This window comes from Sus scrofa, chromosome 10 (genome assembly GCF_000003025.6).
Source record: "Sus scrofa isolate TJ Tabasco breed Duroc chromosome 10, Sscrofa11.1, whole genome shotgun sequence".
Classification (NCBI taxonomy): domain Eukaryota; kingdom Metazoa; phylum Chordata; class Mammalia; order Artiodactyla; family Suidae; genus Sus; species Sus scrofa.
In genome coordinates, this window is record NC_010452.4 from 44,051,035 (window position 1) to 44,065,471 (window position 14,437).

At 44.9% G+C, this 14,437-nt stretch overlaps 1 protein-coding gene across 2 annotated transcripts in view; it reads left to right on the plus strand.

The window, feature by feature from the left end:
• The window catches only part of TMEM236 (transmembrane protein 236), a 42,352-nt gene continuing 31,991 nt past the window's right edge, over positions 4,077-14,437 (plus strand). The window contains exon 1 of one of the 2 annotated variants that reach the window (XM_021064814.1): positions 4,077-4,493. In XM_021064814.1, coding sequence (XP_020920473.1) covers positions 4,237-4,493 — 257 coding nt within the window. In that variant the 5' untranslated portion in view covers positions 4,077-4,236. The remainder of the gene's footprint in view (positions 4,494-14,437) is intronic. The other variant, XM_003130725.5, reaches the window with a different exon arrangement.

Below are 14,437 nucleotides of genomic sequence, written 5' to 3' on the forward strand. Positions count from 1 at the left end.
AATGTTTATCCTTGTAAAATAGTCCAACTCTGCACATATTAATTTTAAAAAGTTGGAGTTCCCATTGTGTCTCAGCGGGTTAAGGACCCAACATAGTCTCCGTTGAGGATGCAGATTCGATCTCTAGCCTTGCTCAGTGGGTTAAGGATCTGGTATTGACACAGTTGTGGCATATGTCGCAGATGCAATTCAGATCTGGTGTTGCTGTGGCTGTGGGGTAAGTTGGCAGCTGCAGCTCTGATTTGGCCCCTAGCCTGGGAACTTCCATATGCCGTGCGTGTGGACCTAAAAAGAAGAAGAAAAAGCAACCCCCCCCACCCCCCGCCATTCCCCAGGGATAGCACTGCTAACAGTTTGATGGGTATCTTCCTGGATTTCTAATTTACTTGTTTTGGGGGGTGGGTGCTGTATCCACAGCATATGGAAGTTCCTGGGCCAGAGATTGAATCTGAGCCGCAGCTACAGCAATGCTGGATCCTTTAACCCACTTCACCGAGCCAGGGATCAAACCCACACCTCCACAGCAACCTAGGCGGCTGCAGTCGAGTTCTTAATACACTGTGCCACAGTGGGAACTCCTATTTTACATTGAAATCTACAACCACAATATTTAAAAAAAAAAAAATCCATTGCTTTTCTTCTCACCCCTCTTTCCAGCTCTCTGCATCATGAAAATTCTTAAAACTATTTTTTTGGAGAAAATCTAATTATATTCTTCAGAGAAGATGGCTGTAACAATATATAGATATTATTTTGAGTCAATAGAAAAATGAATACAGGCCAACATTCACCTTCTCCAAGAAGCTTTCTTGGATTAACTCTGCTTTGATGTTTTTCAGTCCTCTCCTCTGAATCATCCAGCGTTTTTCCACATTGGTTCTGTATGATATTTGGCTTCTGCCATAAACATATCCTTTGGTCTTAGACTCAAGTCCTTTTGGTTGCAAAGAACAAAGACATGCTTTTTCTAAGAATACACATGTCCTAGAGAGGGGAGCAGCTGGGGGACTGGTCTCTCTTGGTGTGCTTGCCTCTCCCCATTGATCTGGCCCAGTCTTCTGCTCTCTTGATTGGTCTCCTTGCTCTGCTCCCTTCTCTCCCCTCATCCTCTGGCATCCATTTGTTCATTCATTCATCCTGAATTACTGAATTAGGCAGCCTGCTAGGAATGGTTCTGGACACACATACAGTTAGAGTGGCTCTGATCCTGACCCAAAATCTTGGCCATCTTTAACTCCTCTTGTCAAATTCTCCATTGTGCTTTTTTTAGTTCAGATTCTTTTTTTTTTTTTTTTTTTTTTTTTTTTTTTTTTTTTTTTTTTTTTTGTCTTTTCTAGAGCCGCTCCTAAGGTATATGGAGATTCTCAGGCTAGGGGTCTAATTGGAGCCATAGCTACTGGCCTACACAAGAGCCACAGCAAAGCAGGATCCGAGCGCGTCTGCAACCTACACCACAGCTCATGGCAACACCGGATCCTCGACCCACTGAGTAGGGCCAGGGATTGAACCCGCAACCTCACGGTTCCTAGTACAGCCTGGCATAACCTGGGCCCATCACTTTCTCATCCTTAAGAATCTGAACTAGGAGCTCCCGTCATGGCGCAGTGGTTAATGAATCTGACTAAGAACCATGAGGTTGCAGGTTTGATCTCTGGCCTTGCTCGGTGAGTTAAGGATCCAGCGTTGCCATGAGCTGTGGTGTATGTAGGTCACAGACTCGGCTCAGATCCCTTGTTGCTGTGGCTCTGCCATAGGCCAGCAGCTGCAGCTCCAATTCCACCCCTAGCCTGGAACCTCCATATGCTGCAGGAGCGGCCCAGAAAAGGCAAAAAGCCAAAAAAAAAAAAAAAAATGTGAAGAGATCTTAGGAAGCAGAGGAACATTAGAGGTAAGAAGTATTGAAGTGAGTGTCTGCTTTAAATTTCCATACATGGGAGTTCCCATTGTGGCTCAATGGAAAGAAACCTGACTAGCATCCATGAGGATGTGGGTTGGATCCCTGTCTTGCTCAGTGGGTCGGGGATCTGGCATTGCTGTGAGCTGGGTGTAGGTCACAGACTTGACTCATATCCCAAGTTGCTGTGGCTGTGGCCTAGGCCTGCAGCTACAGCTCCAATTCAAACCCTAGCCTGAGAATTTCCATATGCCACTGTACGGCCTTAAAAAGCAATGAATAAATAAGTAAATTCCCACACATGGAACTAAAAAGTGAGTGTTTAAAATGGAATGTCTATTACATTTCCATTTAGAGTGGATAAGCAATGAGGTCCTGCTGTACAGCACAGGGAACTGTATCCAATCTCTTGGGATAGACCATGATGGAAGATAGTATGAGAAAAAGAATGTGGCGTTCCTGTTGTAGCTCAGTGGAAACAAATCTGACTAGCATCCATGAGGATGCAGGTTCGATCCCTGGCCTCACTTAGTGGGTTAAGGATCTAGCATTGCTGGGACTCGAGTAAGTACAGACATGATGTGGATCTGGCATTGCTGTGGCTGTGGTGTAGGCCAGTAGCTACAGCTCTGATTTGATGCCTAGCTGGGGAACCTCCATATGCTGTGGGCACAGCCCTAAAGAGACAATAACAGATGCTCAGAGGCTTTCTGCCCCAACTTTCCCCACCTCAGTGAATGTGAGATTTGAGGTCAAATAGAGTAACAGCTCAAGGAACTGCCTGCCTGCTCATCCTGCAGTGGCAGGCAGCAGGTGCTAAGCCCCAGAGCCACCTCCAGACTCCCAGGTGCTTCCTCAGAACCGGGCAGCCTTGGGCCCCTTCTGCAATGGGCCTTGGGAGAGAGGAGCCGAGACAGTGGCTTGGCTGGCCTCAGTCAGACAGCAGGCACGGGGGAGCCGCCTGAGGAAGCAGGCAGGTAGGGGGGTCCAGGGTGCAGGACTCCTCTCTTCACCTGCATTGCTCTCAAACCACTTGTTAGCCGAGTCCCTCACCCCTGCTCAGGCTCCTCTGTGGCTCCCAGAGGGCTCCCTTCTTTTGGGTGAACCCCACTCCTGCCCTCCTTGCCCACCAGCACTTTCTCTCCTTCGCAAGTAGGCAAGTGACTCTGTTTAGAAAGCCCCTTTACACGTGTGTGTGTGTGTGTGCGCCCCAAATCCTTCATGGGCTAGGGGCGTGCTGACCCCAGCTGATTTTTGTAGCATCACCTTCCCCTACTTCCTTCCAGACCACACCAGATTCTTACCAGCATCCACCCTCCTTGCTTCTTCTTTTCCTGCCTGAAATGTCACGGACACCCCTACACCCACGTCTGTCCCTATCCTCCTCATCTTCCTTCCTCTTCCCACAGCCCAAAAAGGAAGTTCTCCTAGCGTTTAGGTTATAGTTCTGACCTTAGATACATTTTGTTGGTCAGAGGTTTGTTTCCTCCATGGACTGTGAACATTTTCAGGGCAGGAACCTTACATTATGTGTTCATTGTCACACTGCGATGCCCAGCAACCTGCTGGCCACAGGTGCTCAAAAGTGGTTTTTCCAAGGCAGGATGTTCATGGGCACAGTTGTTGTTGTTTTGAATATCTGACATGCGTTGGGGCAGGTAGAGTTAACTGAACACGCTGATCCTGGTGACAAGTTTCTAATATCGCCTGGCTCCTGAGGTTCCTGACCAGCAAGCTAAGAATAACGTTCATCTGTGTTTGCATAGCAGCTCATGTGCAAGAACCAATAAATAATTCAAGTACCAGGAGAAAGTCTGGTTGGGAAGTTGGCAAAATGAATCCAGATTCCCTTTTCAAGCACTTTGAAGAAAAAGCGCTTCTCCAAGATAAAGACTGAGGGTCTGGGTGTTTGCTTTGATATAAGCAAAGGGGATTGGATCGTATCTCTTTCCCTTTAACTCTATATTATTCCAATGGTTCTACTTAACGGGAGTGAAATATTATGTAAATATTTTTTTGTGCTCCAATTAGCAGTAAAAACAACATGGACAGACCTGCTTTCTCTGTTTACTCTGAAGCATGTTCTGGAGTTGATTCGACTTCTCATAATGGATGTGCAAACACATGAAATGATCCCTTCCACCACTGCTCTGTTCCTTTAAGAGACCTCGGTTGTTAAGTTGGACGATCATTGAACCATATGAGGGTCAATAAAAGAATAAAAATTCACTGGTTAGTGATTCAAGCGCAAGGAACTTGATCCCTGTTGGGTATCTGTGTCCATATGCTGCTCACAGTCAGAAGGGGAGCGTCTGACCCCTGGGTGCTCGTCCTACCTCAGGATGGTTTCTGGAAAACTCATCAAGCTCCTCGTCTTTGAGCTGCTCGAGTTTGTGGCTTTCTGTGTCCCCACGCTTGTGATTATGGAACAGTTTGCCGCCGCCTTTCAAAACACAAGGCAGACACCCGAGAGAACGCATTACTGGCTGATTGTTTCTTGCTCCATTGCTTATGTAGCATTAGTGACTCTACTGATTTGGATTCCTGTGAAAGTTCTCTTGTTCAAGAAACGTCATCTTTACCACAAAATCAAAGGATGGTAAGTAAAAGAATTCTTTAGCAGGGAAACCCCTGAGATGTTTTCAGAGGGATTTGCGCTTATAGTCTGTGTAAGGAGGTTAGCTTAGCACAACTGTACATCAGGGGAGATTAATGTGACTTGGTCATCACTGTTCCTATGAATGTATTCATGTCATAGTATCTTCTATGTTTCTTTTTTCTTTGCCTGCGCCCTCTGCATGTGGACGTTCCCATGCCAGGGATGGAACCCGTGCCACAGTAGTGACCCCGGCCACAGCGGTGACAATGCTGGATCCTTAAGCTGCCAAGCCACAAGGGAACTCCAGTATCCTCTATGTTCTTATAAGGCCATTTTTACCGACTGATAATAACAAGTTACCTGTGTTCGTAAGACTTAGTGTGCGTCCCTGATACCCTGAGTAGTAACTGTTCTGCCTCAGCACAGTAAGCCGCACAAGTTAATTTTCAGAAATCACAGTTGTGAGATTATAATACAGAATTCTTCTTTTGTGTAAAACTGAAAATAATATCTCTGTTCACCTGTTTATATTGTTTTGTCGTTCTAAGGCATCCTTGAACCATTAACCAGCTGAGAGTTTCAAGCAAACTGGTTCCTTTGCTTAGATTTTAAAAAATAATACTTTGCTAGATTGGTAAATTATATTACTCTGGTTGGGGGTGAGGGGTAAGTACATCAATAATAATATGGAAATATTTTAACTAAATCAAAATCTGTGGGTTGAACTCACAGTTTAGCTAATGACTATATCAAGCCACGTAAAGGTATTGAGACCAAATAATCTCTGATCCTAATATACATTTCCTTTTAGATCTTCAGAGCTGCTTTTTTATCCTTTGGGGTTTCTCTGTGTTCTCTGATTTGATTTACTTTTTTTTTGTCTTTTTGTCTTTTTCATTTTGAGGTTCCCAGGCTAGGAGTACAATTGGAGCTGTAGCCACTGGCCTACACCATAGCCACAGCCATGCAGGATCTGAGCCGTGTCTGCTACACCACAGCTCATGGCAATGCAGGATCCTTAACCTGTTGAGCGAGGCCAGGGATAGAACCTGCGTCCTCATAGATGCTAGTTGGGTTCGCTAACCGCTGAGCCACAAAGGGAACTCCTGTTTTTAAATTTAATTTAATTAATCACTTTATTTTCTTCAATATGTTAAATTTTTCTTTCCTACTGAGCTTTTATTTTAGAGTTGAATAGAGTGGACTGCATTGGCAAGGCGAGGAGGAGCTGGGAATTCTAACTTAAGCCCAGGCAGAAATGTAAAAATAATAGGTACAGGGATACAGTGAGAAGTGCTATTGGGAGGATGCAGCTGTGGGCAGGGGGGGGGGGGGTGTTACTGCTGAGGTATGGTGCTCAGGAAGTGCCCTTTACATGCTGATACCACAGGTGGGGGGGGTGTTCAGTTCCCCAGGGCTGAGCTCCTGAGGGGTTTCCGGAAATGAACAATTTGGGTGGTACTTCTTTTATCACTGAGGTTTATGGCTTTTCTGATCCTTGATCCAAAACCTCAGGATTACCTAAGGTGTAGGTCTGGACTTGCCTCGGGCCCTCTGCTGCTCACCACCTCTGGAGTAGCTGTGACTTTTGAAGACTCCTGGTCAGGCTGGGGAGTTTGGAGGAAATGGGGGTAGGGTCCAAATGACTGCAGGAGTAAACTGGTGGGAAGCTGGCCTCTCCAACCCAGACAGGCTCTCTTGGATGTTTTTATTTTTATTTTTTATTTTTATTTAGGGCCACACCCGCAGCATATGGAGGTTCCCAAGCTAGGGGTCAAATTAGAGCTATAGCTGCTAGCCTACAGCTGCCGGCCTACACCACAGCTACAGCAGCATCAGATCTGAGCCGCATATGCCACTTGCACTGCAGCTCACAGCAAGGCCAGATCCTTAACCCACTAAGTGGGGCCAGGGATCAAACCCCCAACCTCGTGGTTCCTAGTCAGGTTCGGTTCAGCTGCGCCACGACAGAAACTCCATATTTTTATTTTTTTAATTTTTAAATTTTTTGTCTTGGGTATATGGAGGTTCCCAGGCCAGTGGTTGAATCAGAGCTGCAGCTCTGGTCCTACACCACAGCCACAGTGGCACCAGATCTGAACCACATCTGCCACTTGCATTGCAGCTTACGGCAAGGCCAGATCCTTAACCCACTAAGTGGGGCCAGGGATCGAACCAGCCTCCTCATGGAAATTAGTTGAGTTCGTTACCGCTGAGCCACAGGGGGAACCCCTGGATCTTTTTTTACATTGGCTCAAACCCCTAGGACTCTAGGTCTGAATATCATTCAGGCAGCAAACCTTTCCATATCACTTTTTCTTATTAATATTATTATTAAGCTGGAATTGCTTCTTTGCTAATCACTTATTATGTGCAATAACATTTATGTATGAATTTCATTTCATTCCATACAACCTCATGCTGCTGTCTTTTTTATGAGTTTATCATTATTATTCCCAAGATAAAACTGATGATTAGAGAGGTTAAGAAACTTAGTCATTGGACGAGTGAATAGAAGGGTGATACTTTGGATCTAGTCCATCTGAGCCCATAATTGGAACTTGTAACCATGACCCTTCTTTGAAGGACAAGGTCCTGGTTTCTGGGAGGAAATGAAAGTAGGGAAGGGAGCAGTCTTCCATTTCTACTCCCTGGTGTACATTTTTGGTTGGTTGGTTGGTTGATTGGTTTGGATGGGTATGTCTGGCTCAGCTCCTCCCCTTGGGCTGAGCTTCTTGGGCTGTTGTAACATTTGCATCCCCTCAGTGATTTCTTTTGGGAAATACTCTTCCAGACTTTTGTTTCTGTTTGTGGGTGTGACTGGCCATTGATGTTCTAAATAGTTTTAGACAGATAACTGGTTATCTGTAATTTCCATGAAACTGTGAAACTGTTCGCTCATGGCCTCATTCCTGAGCACTATCTTATTGTTATCTCCTAATGGCCTAGAAAAGAAGAAATTGTTACTGAGTACTATTCTAGGAGCTGTTTACATTCTCTACGGTTAAACGTTAAACGGTATGCCAATCCAGTGAGGTAGGTGCTAATGTTCTCGTTTTATAGATGAAGAAATGGAAACATGAAGAAGTGATTACCTCTGCCAGGTACCAAAAGCCCGTAACTGGTGGAGCTGAGATCTGTGAGCCCAGATTTGTCGGATGCTGTGCTATTTCTTTTATCTCGTGCAGCTTTTCCTTTATTCTTTCCAATTTTGAGTGCTGAGTATGTTTCAAGAAAATCACAGCTCTGGAGTTCCTGTCATAGCTCAGTGGAAAAGAATCTGACTAGTATCCATGAGGACGCAGGTTCAATCCCTGGCCTTGCTTAGTGGTTTAGGGATCTGGCATTGCTGTGAGCTATGGTGTAGGTCACAGACATGGCTTGGATTTGGTGTTGCCGTGGCTGTGGTGTAGGCCAGGGTGGACACACAGAGAGGTTCTCAAGTAGGCTCATCTACAATGTATCTGTGATGCTAAGGGGATGTATCTGGGACTGAGTTCATGTCCCAGCATTGACACTGACTGTGAGACCCTGTGTTGAGTTATTTAAATGCTTTGAGTTTCCATTTTCCTGTGAGCAAGACAGAGATAGCCTAGTTTCTTCATCACAGTATTTTAAGAAACTGAAGGAGGGAGTTCCCGTCGTAGCTCAGTGGTTAACGAATCCGACTAGGAACCATGAGGTAGCGGGTTCTGTCCCTGGCCTTGCTCAGTGGGTTAAGGATCCGGCATTGCCGCGAGCTGTGGTGTAGGTTGCAGACGCGGCTCGGATCCCGAGTTGCTATGGCTCTGGCGTAGGCTGGCGGCTATAGCTCTGATTCGACCCCTCGCCTGGGAACCTCTATGCTGCGGGAGCGGTCCAAAGAAATAGCAAAAAAAAAAAAAAAAAAAAAAAAAAGACCCCCCCCCCAAAAAAAAGAAACTGAATGAATAACATTATACACGTGTGTTGTGTCAGACACACCCTAAGGACAAGTGACTATCAGTGTTGTTACCTCAGGCTGAATTTAGTGTTTCCACTGAAAACAGGATCTGGTTTTATCTTCAGAATGACTCTGAGAAATGGGAGAGGTCACTATAAAACTCAAGAAAGTGGTAGATTAGAAGGGAGACTCTTTTTGCATCTGGAGAGTCTTGGAGTTCTTTTATCCTTTGACTGTAATGAGGGTCAATAAAGTGACAGCATGAAATATTTTGCCAAGTATTTTGCATATATACCTTTCGTACTTTTTTCATTTTCTCACTTGAGCAGCATGCCCGTGTTGTAAAGTTGACTGAGTAGACGTAATTCTCACTTTATAAGGGAGGAAACGATGTCCAGGAGCTTAAGACATACACACTAAATCAACAGGAGAGTCTGAACCTTAATCCAGTGTTCTTTTCTTTACTCTCGTTAAAACACTTCCTCATTCTTTTGGAATGATTATTCCATTTTAGGGATGCCTGTCGTATTTGATAATAGACCAGGGAGGTGGTTTGAGGAATGAAGTAAAGCTATAGATAGCCACAGCAACTTGTAGAAACCAGTAACAAAGAGGAACCCTTGCCTCTAGGGTATCCGTAAGTGTATGAAACCATTGCGCTACAAACCGAGCTGGAAACTGGAGCAGATGTTCATAGAGAGGCTGACTTGGGGCAGAATGATCTTGGAGAATTTGTGGGGGTTGCCAGACGGCTGTGAGAGTCAAGGTTGTCTTTCAGGAATTCTCTTGAATTTTCCAGAGCCAGTTGCTTCAGCCCCTGACTCAGGAATCCTGGGCAGCTCCAAGTTAGAAAGACTCTAACATTTTGGAACATTTGACCGTGTTTAAATCCTTAAGATATTCCACAAGACATGCTGGTTTGTGGTTGTGGTTGTTATTATTATTGTTGTTTTGGGCCATGCCTGAGGTGTGTGGAAGCGTGCCAAAAGACGTGTTTGATCCTGGGCCAGGGATCAAACCTGCACCACAGCAGTGACACCCCTAGATCCTCAACCCACTGCACCTCCACGGAACTCCAAGATCAGCTGGTGACTTGTTTTAGGTGGCAGCAGCAGCGGTAATAGTCAGAGGTTTTGTCACAGCGAAATAAGAGCAAAGATGTATTCAACAATGCCTATGTACCAAAAAGAGTTGCAAACACATTGCCTGTATGATTTTAGTTAATCCTCCCATTTTTTAATGAGGAAGAACACTTACAGGGCCCACTTTACAAATGAGGGTTGGAGCACAGAGGTTAAAAGACCGCCCAGCCAGGGGTAGGGAGCCAAGACCAACCCCAGGTGCCTATGGTCTGAGCATCTAGCTGGTCCACAGCAACATGCGCAAGTGATTGGCTAAGCTGAGGACAGAGACCTCTCTCTTTCCAGCACCTCTGAGCAGGTCATCAGTGAGTTACCAAAAAGTAGACACTGCTGCTTAACAGTGTCTTGTTCCCAGAGGACCCCCCATTTCCGTCCGTCTGTCTGTCATCTAAAACACTCAGGATCGATGGTTTTCTCATCCTTGACTGCAAGCTTTCTCTTCTTGCCCCATCATCTCCGGTCAGTCAGCATGAATGGATTCCTTTTGCTTTTCTCCTCCAGCCTCTGCAGTAAGTCACCGGATGCTGGTAGTTCTTCCTTTTTCGTCTCTATTCGCATCAGCGCCTTGTTCTCCATGGCTACTTTCCTTGCCCCAGTCAGGCACTCATTTCTAGGGCTACCATATGCTCGAGGTTCTGGTGTGGTTCCCCAGTTTTTCATCTCTTCAGATCCAGTGTCGGATTGCTTGTTGGGGTCCTTTTGTTCAAGGGAGTGCAAAGAGCATTTTATTTACAGATGTGGGGGCTCTGGCAACCTTCATGGCTACGGTCCTTGCCTTTTGCTTCTTCTGTCCCCCTCATTCCCTCTCTGTTCTTGCTGACAGTGTAGTAAGCTTCTTCAAAAAAAGTTGTCTGCATGTCACTTCCATCTTTAAAACATTTCCGCTTCCCCTTGCTTATAGAATTCAGAGTTGGCATCATACCATAGACTTCTAAAGCTAGAAGGCACCTTGGGGTTCATCTATGACACTATTTCTCACAATACAGATAGTCTGCCTCCTATTTTAGAGGGAATCCATGATGTTTTGAATCACATTGCTGTACAGCAGAAACAAACACATTATGAATCAACTCTACCTCAAATTTTAAGAAAAAGAATTGTCTTCCTTATTGCCTTGTATTGAAATAAAATCTGCCACCATGTAGCTTCCTTCCCATCTTTGTAGACTTCATGTCCTCTGTCCCCACCCCTCTTATATGCCAGTGAATTTGGCCTTAGTCAGGAGCTCTACCCACCGCCCCCTGATTTCCCTTTTTTATTGCTTTTCAAGCATTCTTCTCAGTCCTCATAAGATAAACTGTCACTTATATCATCACAACTCCTCAAATGTGGTCTCTAGGGATGACTTTTTCTCTGAGCTCCTTGTGTCTGTATTAAAGCTTTAGAATATTTGAAGAGAGCTGCATCTCAAACACATCCCACCCCAGCCTGCTGTGTCTTCTCTAGTGTTCACGTCCTTTTCGATCAGTGTCTCAGTGCTTCTATATTTATAGTCGTCTTCAATTTCTCCCCTGTCCCTTCTTGTCACTTGCTTCTGTGTGTAAATGTGTGGGTGTAATCCTTTTCAATACTTGCTTAACATCCAATAATTTTAATTTTTCTCTGAGCTTTGATTTCCATTGCGAAATACCTTATAGAGTTCTGGTATTCCTTCCATCAAGCCCTCTTTAGCCATCAGTGGCTCTTGTCCTTTGATTTCTGGACCTTTTCCTCTTTTGGATGTCACCTTGGAGTCTGGCTGGCTGGTTAATCTCTGAATGTGGTCTCATTGATACCACAAATCTTGAGTTTATTACAAAGTACAATAAAGTAAAACACAGTAAAACAGGGTCTGCCTCAGTGTTGGTTTTAGCCAACATTTCTAATGAACTGCAGTCTTCCAAATTCTGATTGTGTCATTCAAAATGCTAGACATCCCACTTGATTTTGTGTCATCTGCAAATAAGACAAGCATATCTTGGTCATCTCTCAAGAGTTACTAAATGTGTTTGATGGCAGTTTTACTGGAAATCTTCCAGGTTAAATAGTCTAGTCTAATTTTTTTTTTTTTTTTTTTTTTAGAATAGCAATGGATTTATCTGTCTTCTATCCTAATGCTGAAGGCACCTTGGGATTCATTTCTTTCCAGTTTCCATTTCCCAGTCCTTCTTATAATAAATGTTTATTGAATAGTCCTTGACTGCTTGGCAGATCTATCCACATGCAGACATCTGGTATACCCATCACCATATCCTAGGATTCAACCTGGCATTGAGACCATCCAATCTCTGACTTCTATTTACTTTCCCAAACTACCTCCCTACATAGACTCTTCATTCTAACCATTATTATTTCTAGGCTACTGTAGGGAACTACCTGCCTACATTTGGGTTTTTCTCCTTTTCAGGGACCTTGTCTACTGTGGACACTGCCCAATTACACATGAAAAAAATAGAAAGTAATATAGAACAATAGACTCTAAATCACTGAATAGTATTAAAATTTAGGGTTTTGAGGGAGTTCCTGTCATGGCTCAGTGGAAGCAAATCTGACTAGGATCCATGAGGACACAGCTTCAATCCCTGGCCTCACTCAGTGGGTTAAGGATCTGGTGTTGCCATATGCTGTGGTGTAAGTCACAGATGATGCTGGGATTTGGCGTTGCTGTGGCTGTGGCATAGGCCAGTGACTACAGCTCTGATTCAATCCCTAGCTTGGGAACCTCCATATGCCATGGGTGTAGCCCTAAAAAAAAAAAAAAAAAAAAAAAAAAAAAAGGAAAAGAAATTTAGAGGTTTGACAATAGGAAAGGTGACCTTTTTTGACTCATCTTCCCTAATTCCCCATCCTGTCCCTTCTGCTTATCTACTCAGCAGGTGCTAAGTATGTGGGGTTTGCAGATGCAGGTTTGTTAAGATAGCACTGTGCTTTGAAGTAGTCAGAGAAAAGCTGGATTTGGGCTGAACGTGGAAAGATGGGAATGAGAAGATATTCCAGAGGGGGTGATGAGAATGAGTAAGGACCTGATACTAGGGATAAGCATGGATTCTTTAAGGGCTGGGAGAAGACCACCCTACAAAAGATGGAGGAGTAGAGAGAAATCATCTGGGCCCTGCTGCAGAGTAAGGAGGCATGCAAGTCAGAAAGACTGGATTAGAACACATCTTCCACCTTCTGCTGTGGGATCTGGGGAAAACTAATGAAGCCTTCTTCATGAGTTTCTTCATCTGTCAAAGAGAGATGGTAGCCTACTCAGAGGGTTGTTGTGGGGTTTGAGTCATGTCTGTGAAATGCTTTCCCAGAGTACGAGGCATGGAGTTTGAGCTCACAAGGGCTAGTGTAGAGTGGACGTGTTTCTGCCACATGTTGGAGAGTTAAGATCTGATTGTGGGGAGCCTTGAAAGACAGGCAGGCATCTTCAAATTTTCCTCTTTTATAAGGACACTGGTCATGTTGGATTAGGGTCAACCCTAATGACCTCATTTTAATTGATTACCTCTATAAAGACCCTCTTTCCAAATGCCGTCACATTCTACAGGATGGGGGGGGGGTTGGGATGTCAACATGCCTCCTTTAGGGGACATAACTGAAACCAAAACAGTCTGCGCTATGGCCCCCCCAAATTCGCATTCTTCCCATATGTAAAATAGATTCACTCCATGGCAGCATCTCCCAAAAAATTTTTTTTTCCTCTTTATGGCCACACCTACGGCACATGGAAGTTCCCAGGCTAGGGGTGTGATCAGAGCCCAGCCGTGTCCTACACCACAGCCACAGCAACACTGGATCTGAGCTGCGTCTGAGACCTGTGCTGTAGCTTGCAGATCTCCAGCATTTTTAATCATTCCATCATCAACTTTGAGTCCAAAATCCCAGCTAAGCATCATTAACTCAAAGTCCCCAAACTCATCATCTAAACCATCCGTAGCAATTATGGATGAGAGTTGGGATATCATTTATCTGGGGGGCAGAATTCCCTCTCTGTTTGTAAAACTATAAAACCAGAAAACAATTTATTTGCTTGCAAAAGAGAATGGTGGGACTGGCATAGGATAGAAGTTCTCGTGCCAAAGGGGAGACATTGGAAGAGAAAGAGTCATGGGTCCCGAGCAAGTCTGAAACCCAGCAAGACAAACGTCATTACATTTGGAAGCTTGAGAATAAACCTCTGTGTCTGGATACTCTGTCCTCTGGGCTCATCAGGGTGGGGACCCTGTTCCCTTGGTCACTGTCAGGAGTCCTGCCCTTCCAGATCTAGGAGGGAACCCCTGGACCCCTGGTGGCAGGGCAGCTTCCCTGGCCTCTGAAGCATCATCTGAGTCATTCTTCCCTTTTCTTGAAGGATAGTACATATTTATAGCCAGATAACTCTGTAGTAGCCTGTTTCCTGCCTCGTGTGTCCCAGAAGGCTATCAGCCTTGCTTCATTTTGTCCCATCTCTGTCCTTGTTCAGAGCAAGCTGTCGGTGATTCTGCTGAGGTTTGGTTGGACTCCCAAGCCACACCCTCAGTATTTTCTACAGAACAGTGCTCTCTCACTGTTTCTACAGAACAGTGCTCTCTCACTGTTTGCAGTATGGAGAGTTTTCTGAATCTTCAAGTTCTGGCTCCTTTTTTTTTAGGGCCATACCCACGACATATGGAGGTTCCCAGGCTAGGGGTCCAATCAGAGCTATAGTTCCCAGCCTACGCCACAGCTACGACATTGCTAGATCTGAGCCGCATCTGCAACCCACACCACAGCTCAGGGCAACGCCAGAACCTTAACCCACTGTGTGAGGCCAGGGATCAAACCTGCAACCTCATGGTTCCTAGTCGGGTTCATTTCCCCCTGAGCCACAACGGGAACTCCTGGCTCCTTTTTCTTCAACAGTTCCTTCTTCAGTTTCTCTCTCTCCTGTT